Source organism: Dipteris shenzhenensis, chromosome 13 (assembly GCF_047967505.1).
Source record: "Dipteris shenzhenensis isolate YYH24624 ecotype China chromosome 13, Dip_SZ_1.0, whole genome shotgun sequence".
NCBI classification, from domain to species: Eukaryota; Viridiplantae; Streptophyta; class Polypodiopsida; order Gleicheniales; family Dipteridaceae; genus Dipteris; species Dipteris shenzhenensis.
Genome location: NC_141608.1, coordinates 17929544 through 17945313, shown reverse-complemented (window position 1 = coordinate 17945313; position 15770 = coordinate 17929544). Strand labels below are relative to the sequence as shown.

At 44.6% G+C, this 15770-nt stretch overlaps 1 protein-coding gene across 4 annotated transcripts in view; it reads right to left on the bottom strand.

Moving 5' to 3' along the window:
* Positions 1-15770, bottom strand: part of LOC147895110 (E3 UFM1-protein ligase-like protein) — a 98451-nt gene that overhangs the window by 29822 nt on the left and 52859 nt on the right. For all 4 annotated transcript variants that reach the window (XR_015541945.1, XR_015541946.1, XM_087383290.1 and 1 more), the window contains exons 11-17: positions 14546-14700; positions 14348-14413; positions 14109-14177; positions 3902-3988; positions 3734-3799; positions 3513-3559; positions 3372-3435 (exon numbers count right to left, since the gene is read on the bottom strand). Coding sequence is in view for 2 of the 4 variants with exons in the window: in XM_087383290.1 (XP_087239416.1) it covers positions 3372-3435; positions 3513-3559; positions 3734-3799; positions 3902-3988; positions 14109-14177; positions 14348-14413; positions 14546-14700 (554 nt within the window). In the remaining 2 variants the exon portion in view is untranslated. The remainder of the gene's footprint in view (positions 1-3371; positions 3436-3512; positions 3560-3733; positions 3800-3901; positions 3989-14108; positions 14178-14347; positions 14414-14545; positions 14701-15770) is intronic.

Here is a 15770-nt window from a genome sequence, read left to right as displayed (position 1 = left end):
AGGCTCCCTTCGTGACTTGACCCGTTTGTAGATGAAGTCCTTGATGCCTCTGAAGCTACCTTGGGTGAGGAGAGTGTGGAAATGGGGCTGGAATGAGAACAGCTTAGAAAAACAGCCTGTAGGCTAGAGAGAGAAAGCCTTTATGGAGTGATAGCTGTAGAGAGAGTGTGCTAATCCTGATCCCAAGGGAGGGGATGTAAGAGAGGAGCTGCTGCTGTTCCAGAGGTGCACAGAAAGGAAGATTTCTGCAAGGGGAATGGGCTGGAGCAGTAGAGAGAGAAATTCTGCAGTAGAGAGAGAAAGACTGCAGCAAGAGAGAGAAAGGGGCTGTGGTTGCTCCAGGCTAGGAGAAGGAGAGAGGATACTGCTGCTGTTCCAGAAGAGCTGAGAGGGGGCAGATTTCTGGAGAGGAGGGGCTGGAACTGTAGAGAGAGAATGTGCTGCTGTAGAGAGAGAAGGTGCTGCTGAGGTGGGAGAAGCTGGCTGCACCCAAGGAGCTGGAGAGGTTCTGCTGCATCAACCAAAAGGAGAGAGAAGAAAAGTGACGAATTTTTCATGTAGGGAATGAAGGGGAGAGGAATTCTTTTATGGGCTCAGCCCCCCCCCCCCAAGCTTAGAGTGGAAGGTGGACACTTGTCCCAGATTTTTGATACAACCTGATTTGGGGCCAGACACTTGGCCTGCATGCCCTGCCACTTGCCATGCATGCTGCCACATGTGCGGAACAAGTGGACTGAGCTGCCAGCTCAGATTCCATGTGACAGTCTGCCACGTGTCAGCTGCCACGTCACTCCCAAAAACCCTAAAATTTCAAAGTTGTCAGAATTCAATTCTAATCGCACCCATGGGTTCCTAACAGCTTGGACTATCTATTGACGTACTCTAAGGTCATAATTGAGACATACTGAGCTCACTCTTGGCATGCTGCTTAGCCCCACCCAAAGCTCAAGGAACATTCTCTTGAATGGTTCCTAGGTTAGTATGCAATCTGTGCATTTGATTGGTCCCATGTTTGGGTACTCAGGTGGGGTGTGGTTTCCAGATGTCCCTCTCAAAGAGAAGCCATCACTCTTGTGGGTCACTAATGCCCATAACCCAAGCAAGGGGGTCCACCCTCAAATGCTAGACCTAGCCCCCATTGTCCGTAACTGAACAGTAGGAAAACATTTCCTTTCTTAATAAGCATACTATTGAAAAACAAAAAGAAATAGTACCAAGCAAGTGGATACATGTTGAAGCAGGATGACAGCAGGATTCAAGATGGGAGAGGGGCCTTGCATCTACCGTGGGAGCATGGAAAGCATTTAGGAAGCTTCCTGCAGACCGACAAGCCCAGATGGTTCTTAATCTCAAAGGAAGTGCACGGAGAGTCCAGCAGATTGATGCAGCCTTGCCCTTGGATTGGGTGGACACAGATGACATGCCTATTACTTGCTCCACCTGAACGGGGGCTTTTTCCAGATTGGGAGTTCCTTTACAGGTGATTGCTTTTCATGACACACATGAGGATGCCTTAGTCTTTGATGTTTCTTCGGGGGCAGGCTGTCCAGATCCATAGACAATATCTTGTTGGAGGTACCGTTTCAGCCAGTCAGGATAGTGGGCTTCATGGAGCATGGGACCCTTGGGAATGGGAATGGATAGATGAAGAGCACCGAGAGAAGGGCATCCCCTTCTTTCGTTACACGGTCAGTAATGCCAAGAAATTCCAGCTCATCTGTAGGGGTTGGAGACTTACCAGAGCTCCTCATTGGGAGACCTTTCAGATTTTTGCTGACTTGCAGAAATTTTTTTGGTAGAGGCTCTAGAAATCCCACCGGAATAGAAAAATCTCTCTTCTTTTGGCTTTCTATTCATGGTGGGATAGCAGTGAACCAATGGAGATCCAGGTTCGGAGCTGACCCTTCTTGCCCTCGTTGCCTTTCTGCTTTGGAGACAATACAACACTGCCTTTGGGATTGCAGACAGGTGAGAATCGTATGGAAGGGGATGACAAGACTTCTCAGCACTTTTGTTCGCCTACCTTTCTACATAACCTGAGGATCAGTGGCTTGGCTCACTCTTTCAAGGCCCCAGGTCTTCTTTGAGAGACTTGACTCCTCTTGTGCTCTTCACATCCGACGACACCTTGTGGAATCGTGCTCTCTAGAGGATGTTCCGGCCACTCTCTTCAGGGCTGCTCATTCCTCGGTTGTGACTCTCCATGGGAGGTCTTAGATAGCATTGCAGCTTGGCACATTTGGAAAGCCAAATGCACTGAGGCTTTGGAGGGTTCTCAGGTTCACCCTTCTCAGATCTTGGCCAATACTTGGATAGATACGGTACACACTCTAATGGCCATTTGGGTGACCATGCACGGATCATCTCGAGCAGCCTCGTCCAGGAGAGTTACTTTTCTCACAGATTGGAGAGACTCTCCCTTCTTTGGTGAGACTTCTACAGGGTTGAGTTGGCATTTTCAGCCTCAGCCTTGGTTTCTTTCTACCTCATTCCTCTGAGGTGTTTTTATTACATGCTTAGCATGTTGTATTTCCGCACAGAGCTTGCTCTAGCGAGTTTCTTTCTTACTTAATAGAACTCTCTTTTTTGCAAAAAAAAAAAATCCAATACTTCAAAAAAAACTCATGAAACATGGTGCACAAATATTTGACACTTAGAACTTGAGATTTGAAACATATCACTTATTTCTAAATTAGAAAATTTAAACAACATCATTGAAGATTCAAGGGTCAATGGTCATATTTCAGAACTGAAAAGATACATGAATCATGATTCATGTCACATGACGAGGTTCAATTTTGAAAGCTGAAATGATGCTGATAGGTACTCCAGTTTGGGGGTTTTTTAGGTGCTCTGAAATGCACATTTTGGGTTGCGAACGCTTTGGGGGGTTTTGACCATTTGGGGGATTTTTAGGTGCTCCGAAGCGCGCATTTCGGATCAACACATTTTGGGAATGCCTTTTGGGCCAACTATGTCCAAGAAGAAGTTTCAGAAGAGTGCACATCTCTAAGGATTGTTTCATTCGGAAGCTCTACGACATCCAGCTGAATAAAAAGAAAAGATTAGTCTTGATAAGGGGAGTACCATGTAATTAAGTTTTCCATGGTAAGATGCCAATCTGGTATCTTTGGCACAACCGTGTGCACAAGTTTCCCGTAGATAGCTCACATTGTCTAAATAGTGACAAATGCGTTTGATGCAAAAAATAAATGCCTGCCATGGCTTGAAAATGAAACAGAAGTAAAACCTCATCACTTATTATACTCAGGTATCCTGCTAGTGCCATTGAGCAGTTGTTTGTTATGTCCTAAAATCACATTTGCAACTTGCAAGAGCACATTTTAAAGAGCATAAGACTGGTGTTCTACCTTTCGATAAGATTGTAGGAAGGCCCTTTCTGCCTTCTTGTCCAGCTTCTTCAAGCGCAAGCCACTGAATTCAATGGAAGCAGGTCAAAACCAGCCGAGTGGGAGCACAGTCTGAGTGCTTCAAAGCAAAGAGAATCTTACCACTCATCAGCCACCTCTTGAAGAGCAGCATCAAATGTACCCAGAGCCTTTTGACAAACGCCAAAAGAAAAAAAATCCAGTGAACCCATATGCAAACATTGTCTGCTGTGCAGATTTCAAAATAAAAAATGTAGCAATATATATAGCTTTATCCATCAAATAACACACTGTTCATTCTATCAAATGGCCCCCCCTTTGTAGCCACACTTGACCATGATTACCTTCCCATCCAATGTTTCCACCATTTTTACACATTTGAGTGCCAATGAACCATGCAATTCTTTGGCCTGCAAAAGGTAAACTGCTGGACTTCAGATCAACAAGGAATGTGGGTAATAATGTCATAACACAAGTGAACATGATCAGTTAGAAATGACAGAACAGCATACCAACGCTAGTTTTTTAGCAGTACTTAGTGGCAAACTACTCGGTAAATCCTTGGATATCTCTCCATCATCCAATCCTTGTTCAAGGTCCTGGTGTCATCGCAGATGTCTTCATCAAATTGATATCACTAGTCACATCGAAGGTATTTTAAAGTAAAACAGATTTGCTCAACTGTCAATTCAGTTGACGCATTTTAAAGGGCATATCCTTCATCAAAAGAACATTCACACCTGCCATGTTCCTTGACATTATCTATTTCAAAAAAACTAGTGTTGAAAAGACAAGCACAGTCACACCCACACACAAGCTTTTCCAAGGAAAAAAGTCTTTGCATTCAATATCCTGGTGTCATCACAGATGCCTTCATCAAACTAGTCACATCAAAGGTATTTCAACATATAATACACTCGCTCAACTTTCAATTCAGTTGACATATTAAAGGACATATTGTTCATGAAAACTTGATGTTCCTTGACATTATCGATTTCAAAAAAACTAGTGTTGACAGACATGCATACACAAAAGATATTTCAAGGAAAAATGTCTGTGTGTTTTCCTATTGAGAGTCAAAATCATGTAACACGTACCAAGGCTTCTAGCAGCTCATCTTTTGCACTGCATTGATTGAGCCTTGAGGCTTCCTGTCTGAAAATCTTCTTTCATTGTATTTGTTTTTAACATCTGAAATGGCTGCTCCCGTTCTTTGGCTACTCAGGCTTGAGCTTCTCTTGTATTATCCTTGATAGAAACTAAATGTCCATGCAAAATAAAAAGGTGATGTCCAGTTCCTGTCAATAAGGTGACAACAGAGACCTTGCACTTTTGTAGCTTCTTAGAGATCCTTATGTTTTGACTCCCCTTGCAATAGCTCTTGGGTCACCCCCGTGCCAACAGGCTTACCCTGTCCCCTCTCTTGTTATGAACTTGCCACTCAGAATCTTTAGTACACTAGAGCCCCTTCATGCTCCACAAAGTGATAAAGCTTCCCTTCACCTTCTTTGTGTATCTACTTACACTACCCAAACCACCCTGCCCTCGTGTGAGTTGTGTTGTAGCTACATGGGTCATCGTGGAGATTGGTCCTATGAACACTGCCATACGTGTGAGACTGCACTATCTCCACTAGCTCACCTCAGTACGTGAAACTATGTCGATGAAGCATTGCTCGTGAGGTATTGAAGATCATAACCTTGGTTTTCCCAATATTAACTGTCAAGTCTCTCTCTTTGCAGAACACCTCCAAAGCCTCTAGATGTTCCTACAATCCCTCTGCTGAGGATGATATGAGGATTAACGGTATCTGCACCATCAAGTCAGCCAGGAGTAAACCCTCTCTGCCTACGCCGTCTACAAAGGATGTAATCTCATCGATATAGAGCCTGAAAAGAGTCGGTGAGAGGGGGCAGCCTTTCTTCACTCCGATAATGCTCTCAACCCAATCCGATAGACCTCCTGGGGCACTTACTCTCCCTCTGGGGGAGAGAGAGAAAGAAAGAAAGAAAGATATATTAACGTCCACAGAAGGACTCGTGGGCCTATGGGACAAAGTGACACCAAAGAGAAAATTTCATACAAGCCACAAGGGGCTTGGGCAAAGGGCGCGCTAAGACCTTTGCTGAGTACTGTGCTGAAATAAAAAGGGCTCACTGGCTCAAACAAAAATAAGTACAAAAATAAATATATCATATCATGTGCTATATGCTATCAGGAGCAGGCTGAGAATTGGAACTGGACTCAAAACTCAAAAACTGAAACCGGGCACTGTGGTGGCTCGTCTATGAGTGGTGACAATGTCTCGAATCTGAGTCTGTCTGACTGTCTCATATTGTGGCATCGGAGGGGGGGGTGGTCTCCTCGATCTCTGAACCCGCTGAGCTATGTTCAGAGTGACCCCTCATCTCGGGCGGTCCCCTCTGAGGAAAGTTGTGATAGGGAGAACCTCGATCAAGTGTGCTCTTGGCGGTCTCCGTGTCATGGGTGGCCTCTGCAGTCCTCTCTCGGTACTCCAGGCTGCCCGCATAGCAACTAGCTCCTCCTCCTCCACCCCACTGTGTCCTAGAGCTGACTCGAATGCATAAAAATCTGTGACGTGCCGCTGTCTGTGGTCAGCCTCTGCATCTTGTGGTGTGATCGCCTCCTGTTGCTCTCTGATCTGTCGTAGCAAGGTCTCCTTGTGTCGGTGCATCTCAAGCAGGTAGATCCCAATGCAGACCTGGTCATGGAAATGGATGAAGCATGATAGTGGGCCGAAGCCATTCCCGTCCTGATAGAGGCAGTGGTATCGTCCCCGGATCTTGTAGTAGGCTGGGCAGGTGCAAAGAAAGCGTTCCTCTGTCTCAACCACTCCTAGTGTGCATAGCGTGCAGGTCCGCTGCTCTCTAGGTATACGTGCTGCTCTCCCTGTCTCAATCCTCAACTGATGGGATGAAACCCGTATCTGCCCAATGGCAATCCTTAGCGCATGTGAGACTCTTCTGTCCTCGAGAAAGAAAAAAATCCTCTGGAATTGTTGCTGAACGAGTGTTCAGCAACTCCTCATTTCAACAGACAAATGCCTACTTCTTTTGGCATACAGACGACGATACTCACGTATCATGTCAAGTACGCTCGAGAGGTTAAGTTTGGCCTCGAGTCGGAGCTGTCGGCGAAGAGCCTTACAATCCTCATCGTACTAGCTATTGCACGGCACAGAACCAAGTGGTAGGGATTTAGTGGAGCGTGTGGTATACAGGAAAGCGTGTAGAGCAACCTCATGGAGTGAGTGGCTAATCAAGGCAGCACGATCCTCTAGTAATAATATGTGATCCATGTATGTGAGTAGTGTATATAGCCATGCGGAGTATGCGGGTGACAAGTCGTGATCGAAGTGTATGTCGTGATAAGTGGTGTGCATGATCGGTGCAGTGGGTGGTACCGTGAGACGGGGAGTGGAGACTGTGAAGAAGAGATTAGTGTGGTCTGCCCCTAGGGGAGGTGGTGAGATAGAGAAGTCACTAATGTGATGTGAAGGTAGGGGATCCCATGATATAGTCAACCACACTAATGCCCCCTCCATGTGGGAAACATGGTGAATCCACCTGAGGAGGGCCATCACTCAAGACCATTGTAGATGACGAGATCATGCATCCTACCCATATCCAACAAAGCGTGTCCGTATGAAGTGATGGGACACCATACGAGAGTTTCAGGCAGAGTCCAGGCAGGATCTGGGTGGACAGACCGGGCAGGATCTGGGTGGACAGACGAGATCATGAGCATTATCAGGGTCAAACAAGGGTGTCCATTATCACCTACCTTGTTTGGCCTCTACATTGACGAGCATGAGACAGTGATGCAGACACAGGGAGGCACGCTGATCCGGATATTGCTTTATGCACATGACCTAGCTCTCTTGTCTTCCTCAGCAAAGGGGCTCTAGAGCCACCTTGACGAACTACAGTCCTTTCGTGAGTCTCATGATTTGAAGGTCAACCTGGGTAAAACCAAGGTTATGATCTTCAATACATCTTGCGCCGTCATGCGCCAGGAGCAGTTCACATTTCATGGGTCACCTGTTAAGATAGTTTCATCATACACTAATCTTGGGGTTATCTTCTCCGGACCCATCTTCACTATGAGACCCACGATGCAGACACGCTTGAGTAGAGGATAGGCTTCATTGGCCAGACTAGAGGGACAGTGCTTCCGCTCGCACTTTCAGGATCCACGGACCAAAGGGTTGCTTTTTGACTCCTTGGTCCGTCCAGCGGGGATGTACGGCAGCCCATGTTAGGGACCAGACTTGTCGGATACAGAGTGGGCCCGAGAAGGCAAACACAAGGAAACAATCATTATCATTATTTTTAATTAGTCCATTTTTTATTCGTTTATTTTAAACTTACAATTGTAATAAATATAAAATAAGGGAGTAGGAGGAAAAATATAATACACTCACATATGCCCACACTTCTTTTTTGTGGCAAAAGAAAGTTGAATATGCATTGCACCAAGAGTTTCCACCTCAGATCAGTTTTGATGGTCCTTATGATTTCTTAGCCCATAAGAGATACCACTATGCTAGTATCAGGATTCTAGATGCATTGTATGCAGAGGAGGTGGAGTGTCATTCCCTTCACATGTTGCAGCAGCCCTATCTGGTATTAATGATTTATGCCATACTATTCCTAACACCATGAGACATAAGATTCTCAGTCAGGAGAGGGGCCTCCACAAGCAGTTAGCAGCCCTTCAGAGAGAAGAGCAGAAAAGACATACAGATGTTTGAATTCAAGAGCGCCTTGCTACAGCAAGGGCTCACATGAAAAGAGTATCCCAGCTTATTGACTACTCTAACAGGGTTTTGCAAACAGATCCTGATGTCGTTATGCAAATTGCTATAGATTATATGCATTCCTTCTTTCAATAGGTCTTCACTCACCTGCTAGAGATAATGACAGACATGGTTTGGAAGAGTATTCCAGAATTGTTGAAACCCCATATGACAGAGCACCCTTCACCCATACGGAATTCAGGACTGCACACTTTTCCCTTCACAGAAGTAGATGCCCAGGTTCAGATGGTTCGACAACTGCCTTTTTTATTGCTTTTAGAGACATGATTGGGAACCATGTTACCTCAGCCCTGCAGGGCGTTTGGGACTCTGGTACCATGCGCGATTCACTTACAAAGGGTCTCATTCATCTTATCCCAAAGGGAGGTTGCAGAAATTTCATCTCCCAATGGAGACCCACCACTTTGTTGGGAACCATTTACAAGACCTTGGCCAAAGCAATCAGTCTGCGTTTGCAACCCTTCCTTCCTAATCTTATTAGCGATACGTAGACTGGCTTCGTGCATGGTAGAAGCATTTTTTATAATATTATCTCTTTTTGGGAAGCTTCCATTGGGCTATGCAAAGTGACCAGCACCTTGCCATTCTACTCCTAGATTTTGAAAGGCATATGACAGAATTGATTGGAAGTTTTTAAGATACCCTTACATGCTTTGGATTCTCAAATGCTTGGATTAGAGTGGTTAGTCCTTATATAGATAAGCCCACACCCAAGTGCATATTAGAGGAGAGACTTCCTCTTAGACATGATGAGGACCTCTTGGATAGTGAGCTCGCTCATGATACTGCTATTTTTTGGGATGCCAACACTACATCTTTAGAACAACCTTGGACTTGTTTTGTATTGCAACAGGTGGACACATTAATTGGAACAATTCGAATGGATTTTGGATTAGTGATGAGGACAGAACATACAGAAGCTGACATTCTTCAAAGCCTTGGACTTGTTTTGTATTGCAGCATGTGCACACATTACTTGGAACAAATACAATGGCTTTTGGATTAGTGATGAGGATACTCCAGCCTGGGAAGCTGATTTTGCCTTCACTTAGATCCAGAGGGGTGTTCTAATCGGGCTGCTAGGTCCGTGTAGGCAACTCTCCGTTGTAGCAATTCGCCTGAGTGCTTAAGAGTGTTACGAGGAAGCTTCTTTTTTGGAGCTCATCCAAACCTGACCTCCCTTCTAGGGTAGTGGTGCTCAATCAACTATTCCTAGCCATAGCTTGGTTATTTGTTCTTCCTCGTGCCATTCTAGGGACTGCATCACTCAGCTCAAAAGACCAATAAGGAATTTGATTTAGAGTGGTCTAGATGGAATGACAGATACTAGAGCCAAGGTGTCTTCGGAGACTCTTATCCTATCCAAGTGGGAAGTTGGCCTCAATATAATAGATCCAAATATCACCGCAATGTAAATATCTCAAGTCAAAGTACAGTTGACCATTTATTTGATCATAATTAAAGAGTTTTCATATGTGTTAATTATGGTCAAAGAGTTCTTTTAATGGTCAAAGAATTGACTACTATCAAAGATACTTGACTCTAGTTAAGTAAGCCTGACTTCGGTCGGGGAGACTTGGTTTATTACCAATAAGGTTAACTGCGGTTAACTAGAGAACCACAGAGCTGACTACGGTCAAAGAGTGTTGACTTCGGTCAACGAGACTTGGCATGCGCCAAGAGGGGTTAACTACAGTTAACGAAGTCGTGCCAGCTTCGGTTGGAGAGATGTGCCAGCTTCGGTTGGAGAGACTTGGCATAATTAAGGCGCCACGACCATTGGTCAAAGCCCCTTAATTACGACCAGGAGGGTTGACCGGTCGACCAAGAATAGTGTTCTATGTTTTGTTCACATGTTTGTTCAATGGGGACACCCACCTGTGACTAGGATTAGCCCACAGTTCATTATTTGCATGCAAAGCGCTAACAATTAATGGGTGCCATGGTGCTACCCTTTAATTAATTGTTGCAGGTAAGAAGGGTTAATTTCCCAAGCGCTAAGGAGCTTAGCAAGCAACCAAAAGATGTTCGTGTGACCAAGGAACATCGAAGACCCCAGAGATTGCCCTCTTGTGGCATGTACTAAATTTTAGTTGGATATTTTGACAGTAGAAGCAGCTCTACGCTGAACTCTTGTAATGAATTTTCTCTCAAGTAATAAAAACGGGTCCAACCTGACATTTGTCCTAGGCCCTAGTGTGTCTGTAGAGAGAGGGAGAGAGGGAGAGCAAGAGAGAGTGTTTTGCAGCAGTTTGTCTCCTGAGATTTCAGCAAGCAGGAAGGTTGAAAAGAAAAGGCAAGACGTTTTTCATATGGAGGTTGCATTGGTATCAGAGCAGGGCTCAAGGCTTTCTCAAGCCTTTGACGATCCGAGCGGATTTCATTGGTATGGTACGCATGAGAATTGATGGAGCACCACGAGATGGAAATGAACGCAGGACGTTGGAATTTGGCATTCACGTCGATTGCGCAGGTCTTTTTGGTGAATGAATGGAGGAGCTGCATCTGACGTTAGTGCAGCCCATCTTGTTGGCGTTTGGCAATTGAGCGTAGCTACAATGCCTAATTATCTTCGACATAAGTAGAGATTTGGGGGTGCAATTCTAAAGACTGCTGGTGGAGTGCGGAGACGCATCGTGTAGTTTTTGGGAAGGCCCTTGGATTTTTCCACGTTGTAGAGGCGGCCAGGCATAGTTATCCAGTGCCAACCCAACTGGATTCTTGGGAATAGACAAGCAGGACACTGCAGATGTTGACGTTGCTCGTGGGCGATGGACTAGTGATAGATTCTTGGAACACATTAATGAAAGAACGTGATGCAAATGGGCGGACCTCATTGCAATCATGAGTCATAGCCACAACTACGCATAGTTTGAGCTGCCATCGCCATCGCCACACAGCCTGGCTCGCCATCGCCTGTCGAGGAGACCAAGCGTCGCTTGAGCATCTAGAAGGCTGGAGAGATGATGACATGGCAACTCTGACACATGGCGCTAGTAGCAGCTGACGTGGCACATGTGTGACCTGACGTGTGGCAATGACGTGTCGCATGCTGACGTGTCACGTTGACACGTGACAGGTGACATGGCAGTGAGGACACCAGCTGATGTGGCAGTACACATGGCAGCCAGCTCTGATGCTGACGAGGCACTGACACGTGGCAGACATGTGGCTAACATGTGGTTAGTGTAACTCTGGTTAGTTAACCCTGGTCAGAGGTCCAATTAGTTGGCCCAACCAAACCAGACTGGTTAGTGAAACCAGGTTTGACCAACTAACTCTGGGTGTAGTTAACCAGACTATAGCTGGTTAACCAGACCACAGTGGGTTAAGGCCCAGTTGGGAGCCACCCAAACCAGACCAGAACAGAACCAGTCTGGTCAGTTTGACCAGATAATAACCATCCAGTCACAGACTAACCAGACCAGAGCCAACTAGTCTGGTTAGTGTAACCAGCCGGTTACCCATCCGATTACTGTCTCAAAAAAAAAAAAAGACAATTGCATAGATAGTTCTGGCCATCAATTTTCACCTATCTGTCAGATTTTTACTGTCAGAAAAGCAGCAGAAAAGCAGAGAAATTAGAGATTTGCAGAAAAGAGAAAATGCATGCCTTTGTACACTAGAAAGATGAATCAAATGCATTCTGAGTGCTTTTTGCAGCAGCCAGAAAAGGGGCAGTAGACAGTTGAATGTGTTTGGCTGCGTCGTTTGTTTGCTGATCTTCGTCTCTTATTGGAGGGTCCTTCTCCTATTCTCACTGATAGTCAGAGTGCTATAGCAGTGGCAAAGAATCATGTGTTTAATGCTCGCACAAAGCACATTGAGGTTCATTATCATTATGTCAGAGAGAAGTTGCATGCAGGGGAGATCATCGATGTGTCAACACACAACAATGTTGCAGACATCTTCACCAAAGCACTTCCACGTGAGAAACTTCTCCTTTTGGTAATTGATCACTGCCTTGTACACCACATTGGCACTGCAAAGGGGTGTTAGAATTATTATTATATTCTAGGCAGTGTGGCCAATGTATTGTAATAAGTAGGTTAGGGGCACTTTTCCCTCATTGAGGTTTTTTCCGCTAACCACAATCCAATCCCTAACTACGGTTAGTGGATAGGATAAGGGTTTTGTCACTTAGACAAAACCCCTCACTCTCACTTGTACATCACTTCTTCTATAGCTCACACTCTTGCTCTCACTCTCGCTCTCTAGTCTCCCTTGTTCTCACAGCATGCCACCTAGTCAAACATAGAACCTTGCCTAGCTAGTGCAGGTGGTGCAGATCAGCACACAGTGCATAAGCAATCCCCAAGCAAAACGCAAGTATGTCAAAAGGTCATTCCATTTGTCACCCCTAGTCTCAGGCATTCTGCTTCTGACCTACAAGAAAAACAATGTCTCTATTGTTTGCAGGTTCAAGAATGTGAGCTGATTTTGTCTATGGTTAAGATGATTTCTCTGTAATCTACCACTCTGATACTCTTATACCTGTCACAAATCATCATATCAGATCACGGGCTGTAACCTGCCAAGAAACCTTGATTGCCTGTATCTACCAAAAAGTCTTGTAAACGGGCTTCCAAACTTGTCGCTCACCTTTTACTAGAGCACACCGTGGGAAAACAGTACACTATTGGTGTTGCCGACTATCAGCAGCTGCATAAGCTCAGCAGGTTTTATTTTGCTGTCAAGCAGATCAGGTGGATGCAACGCAAAAATGGTGTCTTTGAGCTGATGATGGAAGCCCCAAACAGGACCTCAGAATAGGCTTGGGCAGTCGCACATGCAACCAAAATGGGGCTTTGGAGTAGACCACACCCACATGGTGCTGGTCCTTAACATGCTCCCAAGCAATAAATTTCTTTGTGCAATAATCATATCTACTTTATTCACCAGCGAAGAGCAAATTCAAAATCTAAGTTGATCGCTGGTGACAAAGGCATCAAACGGGGCCCGAGATGCTATGTAATGATCACTAATCTGCTCTTCTTTTGTTGCTGTGGAACTAACAAGATGCTGTTTGAGCCAAAACACAGACATGACAGCCTTCAGCACCTTCAGCCATCGCAGATATCTGGTTTCTTGGTATTTTGTCAAGTTTATGCACGCTTACGCACAGGGGAATGCCAATAGTGAGCAGGTTATGTCTATATTCTGAAGAGCCCATCCTACAAAGATATGTCTGCTTGCAAAAATAATTGCAAGGCTTTGCAGGAAGTAGCAGAGCAGTGATGACAGCCTCAACATGGGATCCTCGTTAGTTCTCTTGGAACATACTTACTTTCGGGGTGGTGAAGGACTTTGGGAAAGCCTTCTTGAAGAATGGCATTGTCTTGGGGATTCTTTTGAGGCAAGAGCTTCTTTGGCTTGCTTGGAAGTGTAATTGCCCTCCACTGTTCAATTTAAGGACATCCTCTCTCCTGATCCTAGAGACTGGCAATTTCCAATCTAAGGACATCCTCTCTCGTGGTCCTGGAGACTGAGTGAAGAAGAGCTGTTACCGAAGCAGGAGAAGAATGGACACTATCATGAATATAAGCTCCGAAATATAGACAACATCCCCTTACAGCTCCTCCGTATAGAAAACCTCTGGAATTCTAACTTTGCTAGAGCAAGAAGTGGGATGTAGCTCAAAAAAATTAAGAAACACCAGATAGTGATCGGACGTGAAACCCTACAGTCATCAACATAGAATTGTCAATCCATGTGGTACACAGTAATCCACTGGAATCCTACATTCAACACCACCATTTTTTATAAATTGGGACATGAAGCTTTTATTGTCATATTAGCCTATCATTATTGACAAATCTTTCCTCATTGGATCTTTCCAATTTCAATGATCTTATACTCGAGATGAAACACTGTCATACTTGCCCTTGCAGGATGAAATCAGCAATTTCAGAGGCAGTTGTGCGCAATAAATGCCTTTGAAGGGCAGCCTGGAATGCAATAAAGGTATGTAAGACCAACAGAGGCAACGACTTGAACCAAATGTCTTCAGCTAACTGTAATGAATTTCAATCAGTGTCTTGTTTCAGAAGGGGGTTGGACTACTGACTAATTTTGATGCAGCAGTTATGAATTCAAACCACGCGAGAGGTACACCTACCAAAGTCGTTTGGTCATCTTCGAACAGATCCAAAGCTTTCATAAAAAGTTGCAAGCTTGCATACAACTGTCATTGGACAACAATTTCATTTCATTAAAACCCATTCAAAGCTCCACATGCATTCACCAAAAGACATTCTAGCTTAGAAATTTTTTATACTACATTGAAAAAGAAGGATCAATTCAGTTGATCTCAAACCTCATCAATTTTTCTCTGTAGAACCTCTGCCCGTTGTCGCCTTTCTTCAGCTTCTGCAGTGAAAGAGGCTTGCTGAATTTTCTTCCAGGTTGAAACAACCGAAGGCTTTACGTATGCAGCCATGGCTTTGGATAGCCCACCCATATTATCATCATCTGCAAAAATTGCAAACAACGTTTTAAAGTGAACAAAAGACTACTCACTCCAACCATCCCTTTATTTCTTTTCTACATCACCAGACATACCTACTGAAAAACTGTAAAACATACTTTTGAAAAACACATGTGATGACTTCCCAAATTATTGAAAAGGGGAAAAAAAATGTCAATCCTGTATCCAGTTAATCAACCAAGCCTAATTAACCTCATTGGCACTATAGAGTTTGAGTGGTAAAACAAAGTAAGAATTGATGAGAGGCCTCTTTACAACATGGTAGCATGACTGCTGTAAAACTAAGACTTCAATGGGCATTAATCTCCCATGAACTGTAATTTGTTAAGATAAACTTCCTTATATTGCCAGGTAGACTCTGAGCAGAAAAAAAGAATCCTTTTCTTTCACAGACTTACACCTTATCACCACATAAGATTTTAGAGCAGAAGCACAGGAAAGATGCAGGGGGGGGCGGGGGAAAGGCAGGGCGGGGGAGCGGGTGGGGCGGCATATACATAGCATGTTCAACACAAGAATACAGAGGCCCAAAATCATCATAATAGTGTATGGAGCCCTACAATGATTGAATACATGGTCTACCTCAACAAGCTTGAGAAGATGGATGCAAGCAAGATACCACACAAACCAATGGAGGCTACAAAGACCACTGGATGGCACAAAGAAGGAAGGAAATGGATTCAGTTCTGGGGCAGCAGATATAAGACCACTGGATGGGAAAAAGAAGTAAGGAAATGGATTCAGTTCAGGGGCAGCAGATATACTAGAAGATATAGATGCAATCAGGAATTTCAGAGAATGCTACAGAAACTATTGCAAGACCCAAGGATGAAAATGCAGTTTTACAAACAGGAAATTAATCCAATGGTGGACAGATATGAAATGCAAAATACCTCAGGGAGGATATATCAATGTTCAAAAGGCATTTGATCTGCAAAATAAGAACCAGCTCACATCACCTAGAGGCGGAAAGGGCAAGTGGGCAAAGACCCAAGATCCCAAGAGATGCAAGAGCCTACAAAATCTGCCCCACAATCGAGGTAGAAAATGAGCA